The 22698-nt window shown below is 37.7% G+C and overlaps 1 protein-coding gene across 4 annotated transcripts; it reads left to right on the top strand.

Annotated features, from left to right (window-relative positions):
- Positions 1 to 1127: 1127 nt before the first annotated feature.
- Positions 1128 to 22525, top strand: prx (periaxin). 4 transcript variants are annotated; one of them, XM_073853391.1, is made up of 8 exons: positions 1128 to 1284; positions 7757 to 7806; positions 7915 to 8022; positions 8174 to 8293; positions 9063 to 9228; positions 9433 to 9626; positions 9745 to 17587; positions 17762 to 22525. In XM_073853391.1, exons 4-8 carry the CDS (start codon positions 8258 to 8260, stop codon positions 21733 to 21735), a joined length of 12213 nt encoding a protein of 4070 aa, XP_073709492.1. In that variant the 5' UTR covers positions 1128 to 1284; positions 7757 to 7806; positions 7915 to 8022; positions 8174 to 8257; the 3' UTR covers positions 21736 to 22525. The 4 variants fall into 4 exon arrangements, with proteins under 4 accessions (XP_073709492.1, XP_073709494.1, XP_073709493.1 ...); XM_073853390.1 differs by having other exon boundaries at positions 1129 to 1284; positions 8168 to 8293; XM_073853393.1 differs by lacking the exon at positions 7757 to 7806.
- Positions 22526 to 22698: the final 173 nt, after the last annotated feature.

The raw sequence follows: 22698 nt of genomic DNA, 5'->3' as shown, positions 1-22698 counted from the left end.
TGGCTTAATGTCTGGCTTATATTTTATAGAATTACTAAAAATATAACTGAAGAAAGTCCATATTTATAAAAACTGTATTTGACGTAGAAAAGTGCTTAGCGCCATTTCAGGGTCTGAGCAGGCATACCCACTTTTGCCTGTCCGATTCCTGCAGGTTTTTGTCAATAAGCCATTCTTGCTGCTCGAAATAGGGTTTAAACATTGGCAAGCGCTCTTTTATATGTCTATGACATTAAGAAGGCATCGTTTAAAGGTGGAGGTCTGAAACTCTCAGATGGGCACAAGTTCAAGATCCTTTGCGATTTAAAAATGTCACATCTGAAAGAAATGGGTACGCGATTTTCTGTGCACAAGTTCGGTTTATGAATCACACGTATAAATGATCGTAAGATCAAATGTAGGATGGTTTCTATGCAGCATTTAATAAATGAGTCCCCTACTGTCACATGACATCCAGCTGTCAGCTCCTTGTCAGCTATTTATTCTGCTGATAGGTGTATTGGTTAACAAACTACACCTCATTTTGTGCCAAAATTGACCCACCTCATTCAAATCATTCCTCACCTCATTCATAATTTCATCCCTTTATGCTCATCTGAACCTTTTAACCAATAACTGCATGTCTGCATCACAAGACTGTGAGTACTACGACCTCTAACATCAATAACTGGAGGCCTGTAGTGTATTTTGACCCAAGCTGAATCACCTGCATTTCATGCAGTGTTGCTAATGAATTTTGGCGTTGGTTTGTGATCTGCTCGAATCATTCGGGCACCACCCCGGCTCAGTTTCCACATAGGCGATCTGCCCAAATAACAAGGCAGGACTGAACTACTGGACTTGTGCAAGCACTAAAACATTGGCTGTTAACCCCCAAGACCTCAGCTGCCAGACCCCACAAACATGAAGCTATAATTTTTCCCTAAAATAGAAGCTTTGCAGATGTTGAGAATTTTCCTGTAAAATTGACTTTATAGGAAACCACGATACGATAGACACATTTCTATTGTTTGTATCGTGTTTGCAGACTGTTTATCACTACTTCAAGACCTCTCACCTCTCCTGCCCTGCCCACTGTAAGTCTCTGGGCATGCCAGTGGCTTCATCCAATTGGTTTGTTGACCGCCTCCCCTGACAGAGCCCATAATACTACTGCACATTTCCCTGTCAGTGCGGGTCAGTCAGAAAATAAGCTGGCTGTGAGTGGGGGGGATAGATATAGTTTGTCACTGAAGGAATAATTGAGACTTCGATCTTAACCGAACAAGGAAACTATAAATAAAGGTATGTAACAGATGATCTGTTTTACAACATTACAACATTTTGAAGTTATTATCTGTAATGATTTGGAGACTGTTTTATGTCAGAGCTCATGACAACATGACAAGACTTGGAAAGACTTGGATGGATATTTTATGCATACAGGAGTAAAAATTAAATGAGTAATTAAACAGAAACTTTGTGGCAAGGCATTTATTGCAGGATGCAAACTTTGCCATGCACCTTATTTTAGGGTGTAAAGTGTAATAATACATTTGTACCTATTATTAACAACATGTATACACTATAGGGTTTGGGATAGGATTAGGGTTGGGGTTGGGGTTAGGTGCATGTAATTATGCAAAATTCACTATTGCTATAATAGTTTGTTTGTATAAATAAATAGGAGAAACTTGTCATATGGTACTATTGATAAATGGTTTCACATCTGTACAACATCTTTATGTTTCTTTGTGCACTGCCATCAGGTATATCTTCTCAACACACCGTCATGTAAAAGTGTATTGGAGGACGTATGTGTGTGTCTGTCTTTGCTGAGCCCTGTAATAGTTTTACACCATTGCAACAGCTGCAGTCCCTGGTCACAAGATCAGTCTCACTCGACTGTGTGGAGTCCATTGCCCGAAATGCCATAGCTGAGATAACACCATGTGATTAAATCCAGCATAATTTCTTGAGTTATAAACAGGACCTGTATGCATCAAGTAGTGCCAGATGAATCAAAAAAATCAACAACCAAGAATGCACATGCAGATTCAATCTTTACATTACTATTTAAGAATGAATGTTTTAATGTTAATCTGAATGCCTTGTCTATTCGCCTAGTTTATTCTTTAGCGCCAAACCAGTGCTAAGTTCTTAGCAGATATGTTTTGATAAACAGTGCGTGTGTATATTTAATAGGCTCGATTGAAATGGATATCCCTAGGCTCGCTCCTCCCAGCGTTAGTATGGCAATAATGTCTGTGTGTGTTATACTAGCGGCATTCCTGCAATGTTTAAAAAGTCAGATGTGCTGATGGGACACCATTGCACTGAGGAGTAAGCCAGGGTATGTGGGCTTGGACCTGTTGATGTTACTATAGATAGGTTCTGATGCCAGTAAATATGTCGAGTCCTGCACGCTAGTGACATTCCCTTCGGAAACACTGCAACGAGATGACCACAACTTGTTATCATTAAGGTTATTGATGTTGTTATGACTAGAGAAAAGTGTCTTTCTTTGTTTATTGTAGCCAGTTATTATTCTAAAGATTCAGGTGATTGGTGGATGCACAAAGTTTACAGAGCCATAGTTAGTCTTTAAAATATAAATGTACTGTATTTGATAGAGTATTGTATTGTAAGGTAGACTATAGTAACTACACTCATGTTACAAATTGCAGTATACTTAGATATACTTCTTCTTTTACAAAAATTATTACTGGTGACTTTGACCTAGGAAATGGGAATACTGTCAACTTTGTTATATTTTGCCATCTGAAGTGTAGTTAGCATTTGCCTTGATTTTGCAAAATTGTCCTTGTGGCATTTTATTAAGCTTCTTGACACAGATGCAGGATTGAAGGAGTTCACATCTATTCTAAGCTCTTATTGGCTGCTTTTATTTAAAAAAATTATTGTTTTAAATAAAATGTTAGCTTTCTAATGAACGAAATGTATATGTTTGGCACAACAATATTAGAGCAAGTAATAGAGTTCCGCAAAGATTACGTATTTTTGTAGGTAAAACCTGGAAGCAAGTTTGCATTTTAGCACTTTTGGTTCCATCGTTATTCCATAAAAAAGCAGAGTTTTTTGTGATAGTTGCGGGCAAAAATCCTTGATCTTGCGGCACGTTTTCTAAAAAACCCGATGGAATATATGGGATATTTATGCAATTTTATGCAATGAAATTGCATAAAATTTAATTCACGTCACATAATCACGTCACTTCATAACATTCCCATGGCAACAGGGGACATGGCTGCACTTGTGTGAAGTAAATCAACATTTTTCAACTTTCTGCTTAGATATATGTGATTTTTGCTATGAAAATGCGGGGATTATGAAATCATATTTTGCGCACGTAAATCTGCAATTTATGCGGCGAAAGTGCGGCGTATTTGAAAAAATGCGGCCCCCGCATAAATATGCGAATTAATTATGCGTTGAATCATGCAATCGCAAAATCACATTTTTCTGGAGGGACTGAAATAAGATCTTGGGTTAATATAAGCCCAAGATATTTTCACGTTTTATTCTATGACATAAGACACCATGCACTTACAGCGTTAAAGTATCTGTAAAAAGGACGGTTGCTAATAAATTGCTACATGGCACTTTGTCTGGGACTTTAAACATCATCATGCATCAATCTAAATTCTGCTGGGTTATTTTTAACCCAATGCTGGATAAATATTGGACACAGCACATGTTGGGTTAATAAAGAAGCCTATGCTGGGTTGTTTCAATGCCATCCTGGGTTGTTTCAACTCATGGTTGGGTTAACAACAACCCAACATAGACTTATTTATAAACCAACGTGTGCTGTGTCCAATATTTATCCAGCATTGGGTTAAAAATAACCCAGCAGAATTCAAAAACAACAACATGGGCACAACTTTCAACAAGAAATGTATTTTATAAAGTTTGAAAAATCTGTCAGAAGCTTGGTGGTGATGATGATGATGTCAAGAGACCATGGTGTAGTTTGCTTGTAGCCAGTGGTGTAGTGGTGCCTGGAGAAGTGGGTATAATCTTAATTCATGGCATGCCCACGTTTTTAAAGTAAAAGTGGGTATTCCCCATGCCATCTAATAAAGAAGTGGTTATACTCTGTATACCCTGCACTACACCACTGCTTGTAGCCTAATGTAGCTTTTCATGTTTAGTAAACGCATTTTGACTAAAGTTATGTTAATCGGTTAGGATTATATTGTTGGACTAAATGTGTCACAATGCTTATTTTTGCAATAATCCAAAAGTCTATGGCAAAAGCAAATTTGAGCTTTCTGGCAAGGGAACCTGCGTCCCGCTAACTTCTGGGTTGATTAACAAAAATACTTCATCCTTGCAGCACTCTCAAGCATTTAAACATACCTTCAGATTAAAAGATTTTTAAGATCACGGAAAACATTTCATTGAAGTGTACTAAAACATTTGAACGTAGTGTGTGTTTTTATTTATTTATTCTTGCGTCACGTGGTCTGATTTTAAATCCCAAAGGAAACAGGTGATCGGGCGTTTCCTTTTGTGGTAATGTGACGTCATTCGGGTGTACTATATTTGTTTTTCTTTGTCTTAAAAATAGTGTCTTGTCTTTAAATGATCTCAAGAAATATCCTAGTTTCCTGTTTAAAATGAGCCATTTCCTTATTGGACCTCACACGCCCCCAGGAGACGAGGCATTCAACATGTATACCTCCCTTGAGGACAGACATACGTGCTGAGAGCAAATACTCTCAATTTTGATAAATCTGTCATTTTTTCTGTGTCCAAGCCACACAGAAAGCAATGGCTTTATTTATAATTCACATTTACCAATCTTATCTCGAAGAAACAGGTTTACTGTAAACAAAAGTAATTTATGTGCTGATTACACTGCAAAAAATGACTTTCTTACTTAGTATTTTTGTCTTGTTTTCAGTAGAAATATCTAAAAATTCTTAAATTAAGATGTATTTTCTTGATAAGCAAAATGACCTAAGAAAATAATACTAGTTTTTAGACAAAATATATACAATTTAAGTAAATTTGTGCTTAAAACAAGCAAAAATATCTGCCAATGGAGTGAGAAAATTTTACTTGAATTAAGTGTTTAAGAAAAACTAAATCTTATTTCACAATTTTTTTCTCACCTCATTGGCAGATAATTTTGCTTGTATTAAGGACAATTTCACTTAAATTGTATATTATTTGTCTCAAAACTAGAGTTTTTTACTTGCTCATCAAGAAAAGGCATCTTAATTTAAGAATTTTTTGATATTTCTACTGAAAACAAGACAAAAATACTAAGTAAGAAAGTCATTTTTTGCAGTGTAGCATCTAACAGCATTGTTTTACATTTGTGCACTGTCAGGGAAAATTGTCAAAATTGGTCCCAAGCAGTCAATGGGGCAGTACCCTTTAAAAAGGTCCTAATACGTACCCCTTAGGTATAGATATGTATACATTTTGTGTACTTTTGAAGTACTAATATGCACTCTTCAGTATGAGGTACTAAATAATATGACCTCTTTAGGTGCAAAGGTATACTTTTTAAAAGGGTACCGCCCCAGTGACAGCTGCTAGAGACCATTTTTTGATTATTTTTCTGACAGTGTGTATAGTTTGATGGGCTTTCAGTGGTACACAATACCCAATGACAAGGGTCTGAAATAAGCAATCAGAATTTGCACAATTCAAATCCAGGTTCAGGCTTTCTGACCTTTTCTGATAATGCCACCAATGCTACTGTATTGTCTTCTTAAAACAAAAATAACTGAGGATATCTGTGACATTTAGAGAGTGCCTGACGTGAGATTTTATTTATTTCTCAAGACCACAGGCCAATCAGAGATCTCTCAGGCTGTTTTTGTGAACCCTCATAGCATCCATCCCAGTTTATGTCTGGACTATTATGGTTTGTGACATTGATTCTGGTGACATTGTTTACAGATACGCATATAGGGAGCTGGTTCTGGCATTGGTCAAGTTGTGGCTGTCATTACAAAGTGTCTAGTCTCATAGCAAATGATCTTGTGACTAAATTGAATCAACCACAACAGAATTAGATCTCTGTCCTCTGTATATGACTGGCTTTTGTGATCAATTAAAGGTAAATGAACAGTGGAGGTTGGGTTGGTTGGTTTGAATTTGAGAATAATTCGATTTGCTTTGCATTTTTTGTTTTCACAGGTTTGTGCAATTACTTACACTACAAATCTCTATTACTTATTAGTATTTTCCACATTCTATAATTGTAGTAAAGTCATCATAAACTATGCAATAAAATAATGAGAATTATGTATTATAGTCAAAATATTAAACAAATCGATTATATGGAAAGCAAACGGAAACTTTTGCTTAAGTCTCTTGTATCCTGAGAAAAAGACCCAGAAATATTACAGAAGTTTCAGAAAAGATCTCAAGAGACCAGAAGTTAATATTATTTTATTAGTAGTATTAAATAACATTAATAATAATAATTTAAATACGATTTCAATAGAAAGTTAAAGATTTCTCATCAAATTTACACAAATCCTGATTATTTTAGCTGTCTCCTAAGCAATTTTAGCACACGCATTTGAAACTAAGTTAATACTTAAATGAAACACAAATGAAAACTACAATAAATCTTCTGAGCTACAACTAAACAATACAATTGTAATTCAATACTACATTAACGGCGCTTTTGCTATCCACCGCATATATTGTACAATTTTAAAATTTATGTCTAAAATGTTATCTGGTAAGCTATAAAAGAACAATCTTTGAGCAATAAAACATCCCTTTGGGAGTATATACTTAAGAAATTGTGACTTTTTTATTGTTTTTTAATATCATTTTAATATCTGTGCCCACTGCAGGTTTTATAGTCGAGTGAAAGAAATGTTGTGCCTGACAAAAACAGTTGGCACAGCATGGAAAAAGGACACCTGCTAGCACTGTGTTATGTGTTTGTCTGTCTTGTGTAATAGGTTACTCAGCGTAGGTGTCTGAACCCATTAGATATAACTGCTCGCTGGTACGCATCTCTTCATGCTGCTTATGTATTATCTTACGTCAGGGACAGATACCAACCACCACCAAGGCATGAGGAATGAGAACCATGCAGATTTATAATGAACGTAGTTTTCAGACCTTGTAATTTCCGAGAAGTTGGATCTATATGGCTGGACACGAACATGACTTTCTTGTCAGCCTAAATTTGCATTACATATCAGTGGCGACTCGTGACTGCTCATCCGAGGGACGCAAATTCAAAATATGTTTTCAGAGTGTCATGTGTGTTGTTTGTGTTTTCAAAATATGTGTTTGTTGCGCCATGTGAACCATCTGCATCGAGTGTTTTGTCAAAATAAGTGCCTGCTGCACACGCATCAAAACGGTTTATGATAAAAGAGACGCTCACGTTCACAAAATATGCACAAGACACTTCCTTAACAGTAAACTTTGATTACGCATGAGATTATCTGGCAAACATGAGCGTCTCTTTTATCATAAACCCTTTAGACACGTCTGCAGCAGGCACTTATTTTGACAAGACACGTGGTGCACAGGATCTCTCGATGTGCAGAACACATATTTTGAAATAAGGAACCACACACATGACGGGCCACATACATGTTGTGACAAATTTTGCATCAAGCGCCCTCGAAAAAAGAAGTCACTGGCCGCCACTGTTACATATTAAAAGCAAAATTTAGCCAAAGCAGTCTTTAACTATATTCCAGTATATAAAGCACATATGGGTACTATTTAATCTGACTTTGTTAACCTGCCCTAATTTCAGACTCTGACAGAGAGGATAGTCATGAGCATCCAGAAGCCAAAGATTCACCAGTAGGTAGACACTTCTCAAAACCACCAACACCACCACCTCAAAGCCAGTTGAAGATCGTTGTTGCAATTAATTCATTTGATCTCTTCCAAATATCACTTTATGAACAGGTAAACAACAAAAGACGGTCTCCCCCCTCAGACAGGCCTCCTTTTGGCCCTCATCTGACTCACCACCACAACATCTCGACAGATGAACAAGACAGTCCAGAGAGAATTGTGAGTATCATAAGCACTATGTAAGCTCTACTACCTAAAATAGAAACATTTACAATAGTTTGAATTTGTATGGATCTGTATAAAGTTATAAGATGGGCAACTGGCCTAATCTAACACCTTTCAAAATCTCACAATCTTTTGCAAGATTCAGAAGGAAAAGCTTCATGCTGAATTGAAACGAGTTTTGAGTGAGAAGAGAAGCCATCTCAGAGAAACCCATTCTACCCTTACTGACATGGATGAAAACTCCAAGAAAGACAGCAAGAATGAGGTATAACAACATCTCATAGTATGGTGGCACTGTTTAAACACGGTTACAAATAATCTTTGAAAACATCGGTTAAACACCTTTGATGTTAGACAAAAGCTACATTCCGCTCCACTTTCAGACATACACATGTAAACTTCCCTAAGTACTTCCCCTCTGGGAATCCCCACCACCATTTTGAAGTGCGATCCACTTTGTGAAGTGGATGAGGGAAGTTGCTTGATTGTGCAACAATGCTCCTTAATTGTGATGTAACAACAAGAACTTGCACGGTGGCATAGTTTTTTGAAATGCACTCACTGTACTTTGTCGTCATACAGTACACTGATCGGTCTGTGCAGCACCGCATTTGCACTTAATTAATCCACAATGATCAAAGGCAGGGGTGCCCAAACTTGGTCCTGGATGGGCCGTGTCCTGCAAAATTTAGCTACTGTACAGCTTGCCTGGAAGTTTTTAATATGCTTTGCAAGACCTTAATTAGCTGCTTCAGATGTGTTTGAGCTAAACTCTGCAGGACACCGGCCCTCCAGGACCAAGTTTGGGCACCCCTGACTTAGGGTATTCCACCAGCGGTGGGCACTTGTGCAGCAGAAGCAATGACGCACATCAGAGTCAACAAGACTGAGGGAAGTTAGCAATAGAAGGGCATATAAATTTGGAGTGGAATGTAGCCTAAGACAAGTTTCTACCTTAACTTGTACCATTTAAAAATATGTGAGCAGAGTTTTTTTTGGGAAAATGCGTGTAATTTTGTTAAAAATTCTAACAGGAGGAGAAGAATAGGCATTTGTCAGAGTTTGTGGAAGTAGTTGTTGAAACACAACCCGAGTTTGGAGCAAGTGGATACAGTGTGGTTGGTGGAGGGGAGCAAGGCATCTTTATCAAAGAGGTCCTGAAAGACTCCCCTGCAGCCAAGCACCTCAGCCTACAAAAAGGTACCAAGGATGCATCTGTATTACTTTAATTTACTGTCTTGATATTACAAAGTACACTGTCAAGTACAAAGACTCTTTATGTCCTTGTTCTTTAAAAGACAAGAAACAACATTAGCTTACAAAAACAATTACATATTGAACTGAAGTCATTGTCAATCATTGTCAGTGTCAACTGTGATTCATTTTGATGGTGTGTTATTGCAGGTGATCAACTGCTAAGTGCCAAGGTTTATTTTGATAATGTGAAATATGAGGACGCATTAAAAATTCTCCAGTGTGCAGAACCCTACAAAGTGTCATTTCTTCTAAAGAGAACTGTGCCAGGAGGTGACATCAGCATACACCCAGTTGCACAAAATCTAGAGCTCAGAGGTCCAAAAGTCAAGATGCAAAGAATGGTATATTCAAAAAATTGCTATACAATACTGTTAATTGTGACTATTAAAGGTCTATTGTCTACCACATTTAGCTAAAGTAATCATAACATTAGATGAAATTCTATATTTTGTCTTGCAGAATGTCAAAAGTGTGAAACCGTTTAAAGCCAAGAGAAAGAGAGGTGGACGATTTGGATTAAAAAGACTGAAAGAGAACAAAAACGCAAAAGCAGAGTTGGACATTGAAGATTCACCTGGCAGATCAGACTTTGGTCCTGTTGATGTTGAGTTTGTTTTCCCAAAGATCAAGATGAGAAAAGGTGTGAAAGGAACTGCAGATGGATCCGGGCAGCTGGAGGGTTTGACCGCTAGTACTAGGAACAAGAGGAATATCAGATTTCCAAAGATGAAAGTAAAGGATGCTTCTGTAGGTGAAGGGAATGTCAATATAGATGTTTCAGCATATGAGGGTTGTGCAGAGAGCTCTGGAGCAAAGCTGAAGGACAAGGGAAAAGGTCCAAAATTAGGAATGAATTTACCCAAAATTAAAAAGTCAAAATTAGATGTTCAGTCTTCAAATGGCAACTTTGAGCTAAAAGAACCAAAGGCCCAAATAAAGCTTCCATCAACAGAGTCGGATCTTAGTGTTGGAGATGAGGTGGATGGATACATGGTCAAAGACCCTAAAATTTCTCTCCCCAAACTTGATATTGCAGTCCCCAAGACAGAAACATCAGATGTAAACATTAGTCTTCCTAAATTAGATGTTTCATTACCAAAGGTGACTTCAAAAAACATTGATACTGAGGGACATGCAAGTACAGGAGTAAAATTGGAGATGCCAAAACTGGACATCGAAACTAGTCTAGATATTGAGGGCCACTCTGGCATAGGTGGAAAGTTCAACATGCCTAAAGTCAGTGTCTCTCCACCTAATGTAAAGTTACTTGAGAAAGACAATACAAAGGGATCTGAAGTAACAGCTGGAAAATTTGGTATGCCTTCAGTTGAAATGTCACTTCCTGAAGGCAAGGCAGAGGGAAATGTAGAAGTAGTATATCCATCTGGTAAAATAGGCAAGTTCAAATTATCTGGGGCTGATGCTTTCTTGCCCAAAACAAAATCAGCACAGGGTGACATCAGTTTTGAAGGGCCTGACATGAAAAGATTCAGCACACCATCTGTTGAAATTTCATTACCAAAAGTAAAAGGCACAAGCGAGGTTGATGTCAACAAACATTTAGAAAAAACTGGAGAATTTGATGTACCAAAACTGGATATGAATGTGCCAAATATTGAATCAACCAAAAGAGAAATCCATATAGAAGCCAAAACAAGAAGGAAGTTTCAAATACCCCAAGTAGACCTTTCACTTCCAAGGATTAAAGCAAAAAAGGTGGAAATCAATGTTGAAGGACCTGATATCAAAAGTGGAAAGATTTGCATGCCTTCTAGAGACATCTCTTTATCAGGAGGAGGAGTGGGAGCAGATGTAGATGTTAAGGGAAAAGGAGGAAAAGTTGAAGTGCCTAAGATAGACGTTTCCTTACCTGAACTAAAATCTCCAGGTGGGGAAATCAATGTTGAAGGTCCTGATATCAAGGGTGGAAAGTTTCACATGCCTTCATTAGATATCTCACTACCAAAAGGAGGAGCAGGAGCAGATGTAGATGTTAAAGGAAAAGGAGGAAATTTTGAAATGCCTAAGATAGATGTTTCCTTGCCAAAACTAAAATCTCCAAGTGGTGAAATCAACGTTGAAGGTCCTGATATCAAAGGTGGAAAGTTTCACATGCCCTCTTTAGATATCTCACTACCAAAAGGAGGAGCAGGAGCAGATGTAGATGTTAAAGGAAAAGGAGGAAAATTTGAAATGCCTAAGATAGACGTTTCCTTGCCAAAACTGAAATCTCCGGAAGCTGAAATTAATGTTGAAGGTCCTGATATCAAAGGTGGAAAGTTTCACATGCCCTCTTTAGATATCTCACTACCAAAAGGAGGAGCAGGAGCAGATATAGATGTTAAAGGAGGGAAATTTGAAATGCCTAAGATAGATGTTTCCTTGCCAAAACTGAAATCTCCAAGTGGTGAAATCAATGTTGAAGGTCCTGATATCAAAGGTGGAAAGTTTCACATGCCTTCATTAGATATCTCACTACCAAAAGGAGGAGCAGGAGCAGATGTAGATGTTAAAGGAAAAGGAGGAAAATTTGAAATGCCTAAGATAGACGTTTCCTTACCTAAACTGAAATCTCCGGAAGCTGAAATTAATGTTGAAGGTCCTGATATCAAAGGTGGAAAGTTTCACATGCCTTCATTAGATATCTCACTACCAAAAGGAGGAGCAGGAGCAGATGTAGATGTTAAAGGAAAAGGAGGAAAATTTGAAATGCCTAAGGTAGACGTTTCCTTGCCAAAACTAAAATCTCCAAGTGGTGAAATCAACGTTGAAGGTCCTGATATCAAAGGTGGAAAGTTTCACATGCCCTCTTTAGATATCTCACTACCAAAAGGAGGAGCAGGAGCAGATGTAGATGTTAAAGGAAAAGGAGGAAAATTTGAAATGCCTAAGATAGATGTTTCCTTGCCAAAACTGAAATCTCCGGAAGCTGAAATTAATGTTGAAGGTCCTGATATCAAAGGTGGAAAGTTTCACATGCCCTCTTTAGATATCTCACTACCAAAAGGAGGAGCAGGAGCAGATATAGATGTTAAAGGAGGGAAATTTGAAATGCCTAAGATAGACGTTTCCTTGCCAAAACTAAAATCTCCAAGTGGTGAAATCAATGTTGAAGGTCCTGATATAAAAGGTGGAAAGTTTCACATGCCCTCTTTAGATATCTCACTACCAAAAGGAGGAGCAGGAGCAGATGTAGATGTTAAAGGAAAAGGAGGAAAATTTGAAATGCCTAAGATAGACGTTTCCTTACCTAAACTGAAATCTCCGGAAGCTGAAATTAATGTTGAAGGTCCTGATATCAAAGGTGGAAAGTTTCACATGCCTTCATTAGATATCTCACTACCAAAAGGAGGAGCAGGAGCAGATGTAGATGTTAAAGGAAAAGGAGGAAAATTTGAAATGCCTAAGATAGACGTTTCCTTGCCAAAACTAAAATCTCCAAGTGGTGAAATCAACGTTGAAGGTCCTGATATCAAAGGTGGAAAGTTTCACATGCCCTCTTTAGATATCTCACTACCAAAAGGAGGAGCAGGAGCAGATGTAGATGTTAAAGGAAAAGGAGGAAAATTTGAAATGCCTAAGATAGACATTTCCTTGCCAAAACTGAAATCTCCAGAAGCTGAAATTAATGTTGAAGGTCCTGATATCAAAGGTGGAAAGTTTCACATGCCTTCATTAGATATCTCACTACCAAAAGGAGGAGCAGGAGCAGATGTAGATGTTAAAGGAAAAGGAGGAAAATTTGAAATGCCTAAGATAGATGTTTCCTTGCCAAAACTGAAATCTCCAAGTGGTGAAATCAACGTTGAAGGTCCTGATATCAAAGGTGGAAAGTTTCACATGCCTTCATTAGATATCTCACTACCAAAAGGAGGAGCAGGAGCAGATATAGATGTTAAAGGAAAAGGAGGAAAATTTGAAATGCCTAAGATAGACGTTTCCTTGCCAAAACTAAAATCTCCAAGTGGTGAAATCAACGTTGAAGGTCCTGATATCAAAGGTGGAAAGTTTCACATGCCCTCTTTAGATATCTCACTACCAAAAGGAGGAGCAGGAGCAGATGTAGATGTTAAAGGAAAAGGAGGAAAATTTGAAATGCCTAAGATAGACGTTTCCTTGCCAAAACTGAAATCTCCGGAAGCTGAAATTAATGTTGAAGGTCCTGATATCAAAGGTGGAAAGTTTCACATGCCTTCATTAGATATCTCACTACCAAAAGGAGGAGCAGGAGCAGATATAGATGTTAAAGGAAAAGGAGGAAAATTTGAAATGCCTAAGGTAGACATTTCCTTGCCAAAACTAAAATCTCCAAGTGGTGAAATCAACGTTGAAGGTCCTGATATCAAAGGTGGAAAGTTTCACATGCCTTCATTAGATATCTCACTACCAAAAGGAGGAGCAGGAGCAGATGTAGATGTTAAAGGAAAAGGAGGAAAATTTGAAATGCCTAAGATAGACGTTTCCTTGCCAAAATTGAAATCTCCGGAAGCTGAAATTAATGTTGAAGGTCCTGATATCAAAGGTGGAAAGTTTCACATGCCTTCATTAGATATCTCACTACCAAAAGGAGGAGCAGGAGCAGATGTAGATGTTAAAGGAGGAAAATTTGAAATGCCTAAGATAGATGTTTCCTTGCCAAAACTAAAATCTCCAAGTGGTGAAATCAACGTTGAAGGTCCTGATATCAAAGGTGGAAAGTTTCACATGCCGTCTTTAGATATCTCACTACCAAAAGGAGGAGCAGGAGCAGATGTAGATGTTAAAGGAGGGAAATTTGAAATGCCTAAGATAGATGTTTCCTTGCCAAAACTAAAATCTCCAAGTGGTGAAATCAACGTTGAAGGTCCTGATATCAAAGGTGGAAAGTTTCACATGCCTTCATTAGATATCTCACTACCAAAAGGAGGAGCAGGAGCAGATGTAGATGTTAAAGGAGGAAAATTTGAAATGCCTAAGATAGATGTTTCCTTGCCAAAACTAAAATCTCCAAGTGGTGAAATCAACGTTGAAGGTCCTGATATCAAAGGTGGAAAGTTTCACATGCCCTCTTTAGATATCTCACTACCAAAAGGAGGAGCAGGAGCAGATGTAGATGTTAAAGGAAAAGGAGGAAAATTTGAAATGCCTAAGATAGACGTTTCCTTACCTAAACTGAAATCTCCAGGTGCGGAAATCAACGTTGAAGGTTCTGATATCAAAGGTGGAAAGTTTCACATGCCTTCATTAGATATCTCACTACCAAAAGGAGGAGCAGGAGCAGATATAGATGTTAAAGGAAAAGGAGGAAAATTTGAAATGCCTAAGGTAGACATTTCCTTGCCAAAACTAAAATCTCCAAGTGGTGAAATCAACGTTGAAGGTCCTGATATCAAAGGTGGAAAGTTTCACATGCCCTCTTTAGATATCTCACTACCAAAAGGAGGAGCAGGAGCAGATGTAGATGTTAAAGGAAAAGGAGGAAAATTTGAAATGCCTAAGATAGACGTTTCCTTGCCAAAATTGAAATCTCCGGAAGCTGAAATTAATGTTGAAGGTCCTGATATCAAAGGTGGAAAGTTTCACATGCCTTCATTAGATATCTCACTACCAAAAGGAGGAGCAGGAGCAGATGTAGATGTTAAAGGAGGAAAATTTGAAATGCCTAAGATAGATGTTTCCTTGCCAAAACTAAAATCTCCAAGTGGTGAAATCAACGTTGAAGGTCCTGATATCAAAGGTGGAAAGTTTCACATGCCTTCATTAGATATCTCACTACCAAAAGGAGGAGCAGGAGCAGATGTAGATGTTAAAGGAGGAAAATTTGAAATGCCTAAGATAGATGTTTCCTTGCCAAAACTAAAATCTCCAAGTGGTGAAATCAACGTTGAAGGTCCTGATATCAAAGGTGGAAAGTTTCACATGCCCTCTTTAGATATCTCACTACCAAAAGGAGGAGCAGGAGCAGATGTAGATGTTAAAGGAAAAGGAGGAAAATTTGAAATGCCTAAATTAGACGTTTCCTTACCTAAACTGAAATCTCCAGGTGCGGAAATCAACGTTGAAGGTCCTGATATCAAAGGTGGAAAGTTTCACATGCCCTCTTTAGATATCTCACTACCAAAAGGAGGAGCAGGAGCAGATGTAGATGTTAAAGGAAAAGGAGGAAAATTTGAAATGCCTAACTTAGACGTTTCCTTACCTAAACTGAAATCTCCAGGTGCGGAAATTAATGTTGAAGGTCCTGATATCAAAGGTGGAAAGTTTCACATGCCTTCATTAGATATCTCACTACCAAAAGGAGGAGCAGATGTAGATGTTAAAGGAAAAGGAGGAAAATTTGAAATGCCTAAGATAGATGTTTCCTTGCCAAAATTGAAATCTCCGGAAGCTGAAATTAATGTTGAAGGTCCTGATATCAAAGGTGGAAAGTTTCACATGCCTTCATTAGATATCTCACTACCAAAAGGAGGAGCAGGAGCAGATGTAGATGTTAAAGGAGGAAAATTTGAAATGCCTAAGGTAGACATTTCCTTGCCAAAACTAAAATCTCCAAGTGGTGAAATCAACGTTGAAGGTCCTGATATCAAAGGTGGAAAGTTTCACATGCCCTCTTTAGATATCTCACTACCAAAAGGAGGAGCAGGAGCAGATGTAGATGTTAAAGGAAAAGGAGGAAAATTTGAAATGCCTAAGATAGATGTTTCCTTGCCAAAATTGAAATCTCCGGAAGCTGAAATCAACGTTGAAGGTCCTGATATCAAAGGTGGAAAGTTTCACATGCCCTCTTTAGATATCTCACTACCAAAAGGAGGAGCAGGAGCAGATGTAGATGTTAAAGGAAAAGGAGGAAAATTTGAAATGCCTAAGGTAGACGTTTCCTTGCCAAAACTAAAATCTCCAAGTGGTGAAATCAACGTGGAAGGTCCTGATATCAAAGGTGGAAAGTTTCACATGCCCTCTTTAGATATCTCACTACCAAAAGGAGGAGCAGGAGCAGATGTAGATGTTAAAGGAAAAGGAGGGAAATTTGAAATGCCTAAGATAGATGTTTCCTTGCCAAAACTGAAATCTCCGGAAGCTGAAGTTAATGTTGAAGGTCCTGATATAAAAGGTGGAAAGTTTCACATGCCTTCATTAGATATCTCCCTACCAAAAGGAGGAGCAGGAGCAGATATAGATGTTAAAGGAGAAAAATTTGAAATGCCTAAGATAGACGTTTCCTTGCCAAAACTAAAATCTCCAAGTGGTGAAATCAACGTTGAAGGTCCTGATATCAAAGGTGGAAAGTTTCACATGCCCTCTTTAGATATCTCACTACCAAAAGGAGGAGCAGGAGCAGATGTAGATGTTAAAGGAAAAGGAGGAAAATTTGAAATGCCTAAGGTAGACGTTTCCTTGCCAAAACTAAAATCTCCAAGTGGTGAAATCAATGTTGAAGGTCCTGATATCAAAGGTGGAAAGTTTCACATGCCTTCATTAGATATCTCACTACCAAAAGGAGGAGCAGGAGCAGATGTAGATGTTAAAGGAAAAGGAGGAAAATTTGAAATGCCTAAGATAGATGTTTCCTTACCTAAACTGAAATCTCCAGGTGCGGAAATCAACGTTGAAGGTCCTGATATCAAAGGTGGAAAGTTTCACATGCCCTCTTTAGATATCTCACTACCAAAAGGAGGAGCAGGAGCAGATGTAGATGTTAAAGGAAAAGGAGGAAAATTTGAAATGCCTAAGGTAGACATTTCCTTGCCAAAACTAAAATCTCCAAGTGGTGAAATCAACGTTGAAGGTCCTGATATCAAAGGTGGAAAGTTTCACATGCCGTCTTTAGATATCTCACTACCAAAAGGAGGAGCAGGAGCAGATATAGATGTTAAAGGAAAAGGAGGAAAATTTGAAATGCCTAAGATAGACGTTTCCTTGCCAAAATTGAAATCTCCGGAAGCTGAAATTAATGTTGAAGGTCCTGATATCAAAGGTGGAAAGTTTCACATGCCCTCTTTAGATATCTCACTACCAAAAGGAGGAGCAGGAGCAGATGTAGATGTTAAAGGAAAAGGAGGAAAATTTGAAATGCCTAAGATAGACGTTTCCTTGCCAAAACTAAAATCTCCAAGTGGTGAAATCAACGTTGAAGGTCCTGATATCAAAGGTGGAAAGTTTCACATGCCCTCTTTAGATATCTCACTACCAAAAGGAGGAGCAGGAGCAGATGTAGATGTTAAAGGAAAAGGAGGAAAATTTGAAATGCCTAAGATAGACGTTTCCTTGCCAAAATTGAAATCTCCGGAAGCTGAAATTAATGTTGAAGGTCCTGATATCAAAGGTGGAAAGTTTCACATGCCCTCTTTAGATATCTCACTACCAAAAGGAGGAGCAGGAGCAGATGTAGATGTTAAAGGAAAAGGAGGAAAATTTGAAATGCCTAAGATAGACATTTCCTTGCCAAAACTGAAATCTCCAGAAGCTGAAATCAACGTTGAAGGTCCTGATATCAAAGGTGGAAAGTTTCACATGCCTTCATTAGATATCTCACTACCAAAAGGAGGAGCAGGAGCAGATGTAGATGTTAAAGGAGGAAAATTTGAAATGCCTAAGATAGACGTTTCCTTGCCAAAACTAAAATCTCCAAGTGGTGAAATTAATGTTGAAGGTCCTGATATCAAAGGTGGAAAGTTTCACATGCCCTCTTTAGATATCTCACTACCAAAAGGAGGAGCAGGAGCAGATATAGATGTTAAAGGAAAAGGAGGAAAATTTGAAATGCCTAAGATAGACGTTTCCTTGCCAAAACTAAAATCTCCAAGTGGTGAAATCAACGTTGAAGGTCCTGATATCAAAGGTGGAAAGTTTCACATGCCTTCATTAGATATCTCACTACCAAAAGGAGGAGCAGGAGCAGATGTAGATGTTAAAGGAAAAGGAGGAAAATTTGAAATGCCTAAGATAGATGTTTCCTTGCCAAAACTAAAATCTCCAAGTGGTGAAATCAACGTTGAAGGTCCTGATATCAAAGGTGGAAAGTTTCACATGCCTTCATTAGATATCTCACTACCAAAAGGAGGAGCAGGAGCAGATGTAGATGTTAAAGGAGGAAAATTTGAAATGCCTAAGATAGATGTTTCCTTGCCAAAACTAAAATCTCCAAGTGGTGAAATCAACGTTGAAGGTCCTGATATCAAAGGTGGAAAGTTTCACATGCCCTCTTTAGATATCTCACTACCAAAAGGAGGAGCAGGAGCAGATGTAGATGTTAAAGGAAAAGGAGGAAAATTTGAAATGCCTAAGATAGATGTTTCCTTGCCAAAATTGAAATCTCCGGAAGCTGAAATTAATGTTGAAGGTCCTGATATCAAAGGTGGAAAGTTTCACATGCCTTCATTAGATATCTCACTACCAAAAGGAGGAGCAGGAGCAGATGTAGATGTTAAAGGAGGAAAATTTGAAATGCCTAAGATAGATGTTTCCTTGCCAAAACTAAAATCTCCAAGTGGTGAAATCAACGTTGAAGGTCCTGATATCAAAGGTGGAAAGTTTCACATGCCCTCTTTAGATATCTCACTACCAAAAGGAGGAGCAGGAGCAGATATAGATGTTAAAGGAAAAGGAGGAAAATTTGAAATGCCTAAGATAGACGTTTCCTTGCCAAAACTAAAATCTCCAAGTGGTGAAATCAACGTTGAAGGTCCTGATATCAAAGGTGGAAAGTTTCACATGCCTTCATTAGATATCTCACTACCAAAAGGAGGAGCAGGAGCAGATGTAGATGTTAAAGGAAAAGGACGAAAATTTGAAATGCCTAAGATAGATGTTTCTTTGCCAAAATTGAAATCTCCGGAAACTGAAATTAATGTTGAAGGTCCTGATATCAAAGGTGGAAAGTTTCACATGCCCTCTTTAGATATCTCACTACCAAAAGGAGGAGCAGGAGCAGATGTAGATGTCAAAGGAAAAGGAGGAAAATTTGAAATGCCTAAGATAGATGTTTCTTTGCCAAAATTGAAATCTCCGGAAGCTGAAGTTAATGTTGAAGGTCCTAATATCAAAGGTGGAAAGTTTCACATGCCTTCATTAGATATCTCACTACCAAAAGGAGGAGCAGGAGCAGATGTAGATGTTAAAGGAGGAAAATTTGAAATGCCTAAGATAGATGTTTCCTTGCCAAAATTGAAATCTCCAGAAGCTGAAATTAATGTTGAAGGTCCTGATATCAAAGGTGGAAAGTTTCACATGCCCTCTTTAGATATCTCACTACCAAAAGGAGGAGCAGGAGCAGATGTAGATGTTAAAGGAAAAGGAGGAAAATTTGAAATGCCTAAGATAGATGTTTCCTTGCCAAAATTGAAATCTCCAGAAGCTGAAATTAATGTTGAAGGTCCTGATATCAAAGGTGGAAAGTTTCACATGCCTTCATTAGATATCTCACTACCAAAAGGAGGAGCAGGAGCAGATGTAGATGTTAAAGGAGGAAAATTTGAAATGCCTAAGATAGATGTTTCCTTGCCAAAACTAAAATCTCCAAGTGGTGAAATCAACATTGAAGGTCCTGATATCAAAGGTGGAAAGTTTCACATGCCCTCTTTAGATATCTCACTACCAAAAGGAGGAGCAGGAGCAGATGTAGATGTTAAAGGAAAAGGAGGAAAATTTGAAATGCCTAAATTAGATGTTTCCTTGCCAACTGTTGACATTTCTGCTCCTAAAGTTGATCTAGATTTTACTCTTCCAAAGGGAAAAGGCAATGATAGAGAAAATATTGAACTTCTTAAAGCAGAGGGTGGAAGGCCATCCTCTGGGGCAAGTTTTGATATTCCAGATGTCTATGTAAAAATGCCCAAAATGCTCCCTAAATTTGGCAAAAAATTGAATAGCGGAGACAGTGGATCTGCAAATTTAGAAATGGAAAGAAAACTGCCATCAGTTGATGTAGATGGAAAAATGAAGAAGACCAAAACCAAAATGCCAGATATGGACATGTCCTTGGATATACGAAACAAAGGAAAGGTCAAAATGCCAACAGTTGAGATATCACTGCCAACAACAAAAATTCCGGAATGTGAGGTATTGCTTCCAAAAGGTGAGGTTGATGTATCTGAAGCAGATATCAAAAGCTATGAAGGCAGCCTAAAAATCCCTAAGATGCCAAATGTTGATATATCAGTCCCAAAAGTTGATTTAGATGTGTCCTTGCCTAGAGTAAAACTTGATGAGTCAATGGATTCAACCTCCTCCGATTTACATATTGAAAGTAGCAGTGGTACAGTAAAATTTCCTCATATAAAAATCCCCAAAGTAGACATTTCAATTCCACATGAAAAACCAGAGGACATTAACACAGATGCAAACTTGCCCAAAACAAAAACCACTGACACAGAGATATCCACTCCAAAGAAAATGGCATCCCCAAAAATTCCAGATATTGATTTTGACATTGAGACCGTTCAAGTTGACACTAACAATGAAGATGTTAAAAGACAGGCTGCTAAAGTCAAAATTCAAAAGTTTGGGATACCTCTACCTTCTTTAAGTTCACCTGAAGCCAATCTTACATCATCTCAGGTTAAAGGTCATTCTGTACCATTGGACTATAAGGTCGAGTATGAGAGCCCAACTATGCCAAAAGTAAGAAAAGCTGTATTTGTTATGGTGACTCCAGAAACGCAGAGCGCTGATGTTGCAGGTAGTGAAGCAAGTACAGAACTTAAATATGACGGGGTGAAGTTAACAAAGTTTAAAATGAAGCCAAGTTTTAGCAAGTCTCAATCGAATGAAAAGGGGAAATCCATAAGTGGTGGTGAAGAGGAGGTAGAAACACAGAAGAAGACAAAGACTAGTATGCTGAAGTTGCCCAAAGTCACATTATCACCTGGAAAGACTGGATCTTTTGAGGTAACACCAAGTGGGTCTGATGATAGAACAAGCCAACCCCTAAATGGTAACAAAGATGACAATACAAAGCTTGTAAAGCTTAAATTTCCCAAAGTGGAGTTTTTTTCACCATACACAGGTGAGAAAGAAAAGATGGAAACAGCTACGAAACTGAGGAAAGAGGATGGCAAAGAGAGCAAATCTGGCAAAACGTTGTTCCCGGGTGTCAAGAAGAAAACAGGAAAGGATGAGGATGAGCTGAGGGAGGGTGGTGTTTTAGTATACTCAAAAGCAAGGACTGAAATGCTGGAAGAGCATGAGAGATGTGAAGAGAGAGAGGAAACAACATGGTTTAAAGTACCTAAAGTCACCCTTAGCCCTCATTCAACTGGCTTGCTTCACGTCACTCCGGATGAGTCGCCAAAGGGAAGCAAGACCTCATTGTCATGCTCTGGTGAAGAAGCCATTGGAGGTTTTTATGTGAAAATGCCAAGTGTAGAGTTTTCAACACATGAAATGTCCTCAGAGCAACTGGTTACTGAAACAACTGTAGTGACTAAGACGACAACGTATACAGAGACAAAAAGTAGCAGCACAAAATTGTAGGCATCTTATACAATGGAACAGGTAGCAGAATAATATATTTTTATATGTGACTATATTCTTCAGTAATGCTTGATGTTTTTATTCATTTTAAAGCAAAGTTTTCTCAAGCTTTAGAAGGAACAACATAATATATGCATAATGAAAATGTTGCTACCAAAGAATATTATTTCTCATTTTCATGTTTTGTAACTTTCTGCCCTGTAGGACGCTTTAAATATATTTGTAAAGATTACATTTACAGATGTAATGTAAATGTAATATTTGTAAAGATATTTCTTATTTATCCACACACACAAATATATATATATATATATACACACATCTATTAGATCTATTACACTATTTTTTGCTGCTTGGGTTGTTTGTTTTAATGACATTTAAAGATAGATATTTATAAGATAGGTATTGTTTATTTTACATACTACTATATACTATTTTCCCCATATTTATATGCATGACCTGTACAGATTATCTGTGATGCTGAGATTGTATTGACTTTTGAGATTTCCTTATCCATAATGTTTTGAATGTGATCTAAATGTCTCTATTCAGGGGGAGGGTGCAGAATTTTTACATCGCAAACATTGGGTCTGTAATGTTTTTCTTGTTTAAATAAACTCTAGTTGGTAATGGAAGAAGTGTTAAATGCCTGCAGTATTATTGTATTTGTATAATTAATTTTCAGATTTAGTACTGAATTGCATGTTTGTAATGTTTGTGTTGTTTGTGTTATAAAACACAATTTGCTAAAGCAACAATAAAATATTCAAATAAAATATTAAACTTCTTAGTTTTGTCTGCATTTAAATTTATTCAAGCAACTTATAAGTGAGAAAGCTTTTTTAAAAATGTTTTGTCTTAAGATTATTTTCATTTTTATTAATGTGCCTGATGACAAATATGCATTTCCAAACCTGACATAATAAAATGTATTGAATATAATAAAAAAAATATATTTAGTTT

Source organism: Misgurnus anguillicaudatus, chromosome 15 (genome assembly GCF_027580225.2).
Source record: "Misgurnus anguillicaudatus chromosome 15, ASM2758022v2, whole genome shotgun sequence".
NCBI lineage: Eukaryota > Metazoa > Chordata > Actinopteri > Cypriniformes > Cobitidae > Misgurnus > Misgurnus anguillicaudatus.
Note: the sequence above shows the minus strand (reverse complement) of the source record. Positions and strands in the feature narration are given on the sequence as shown.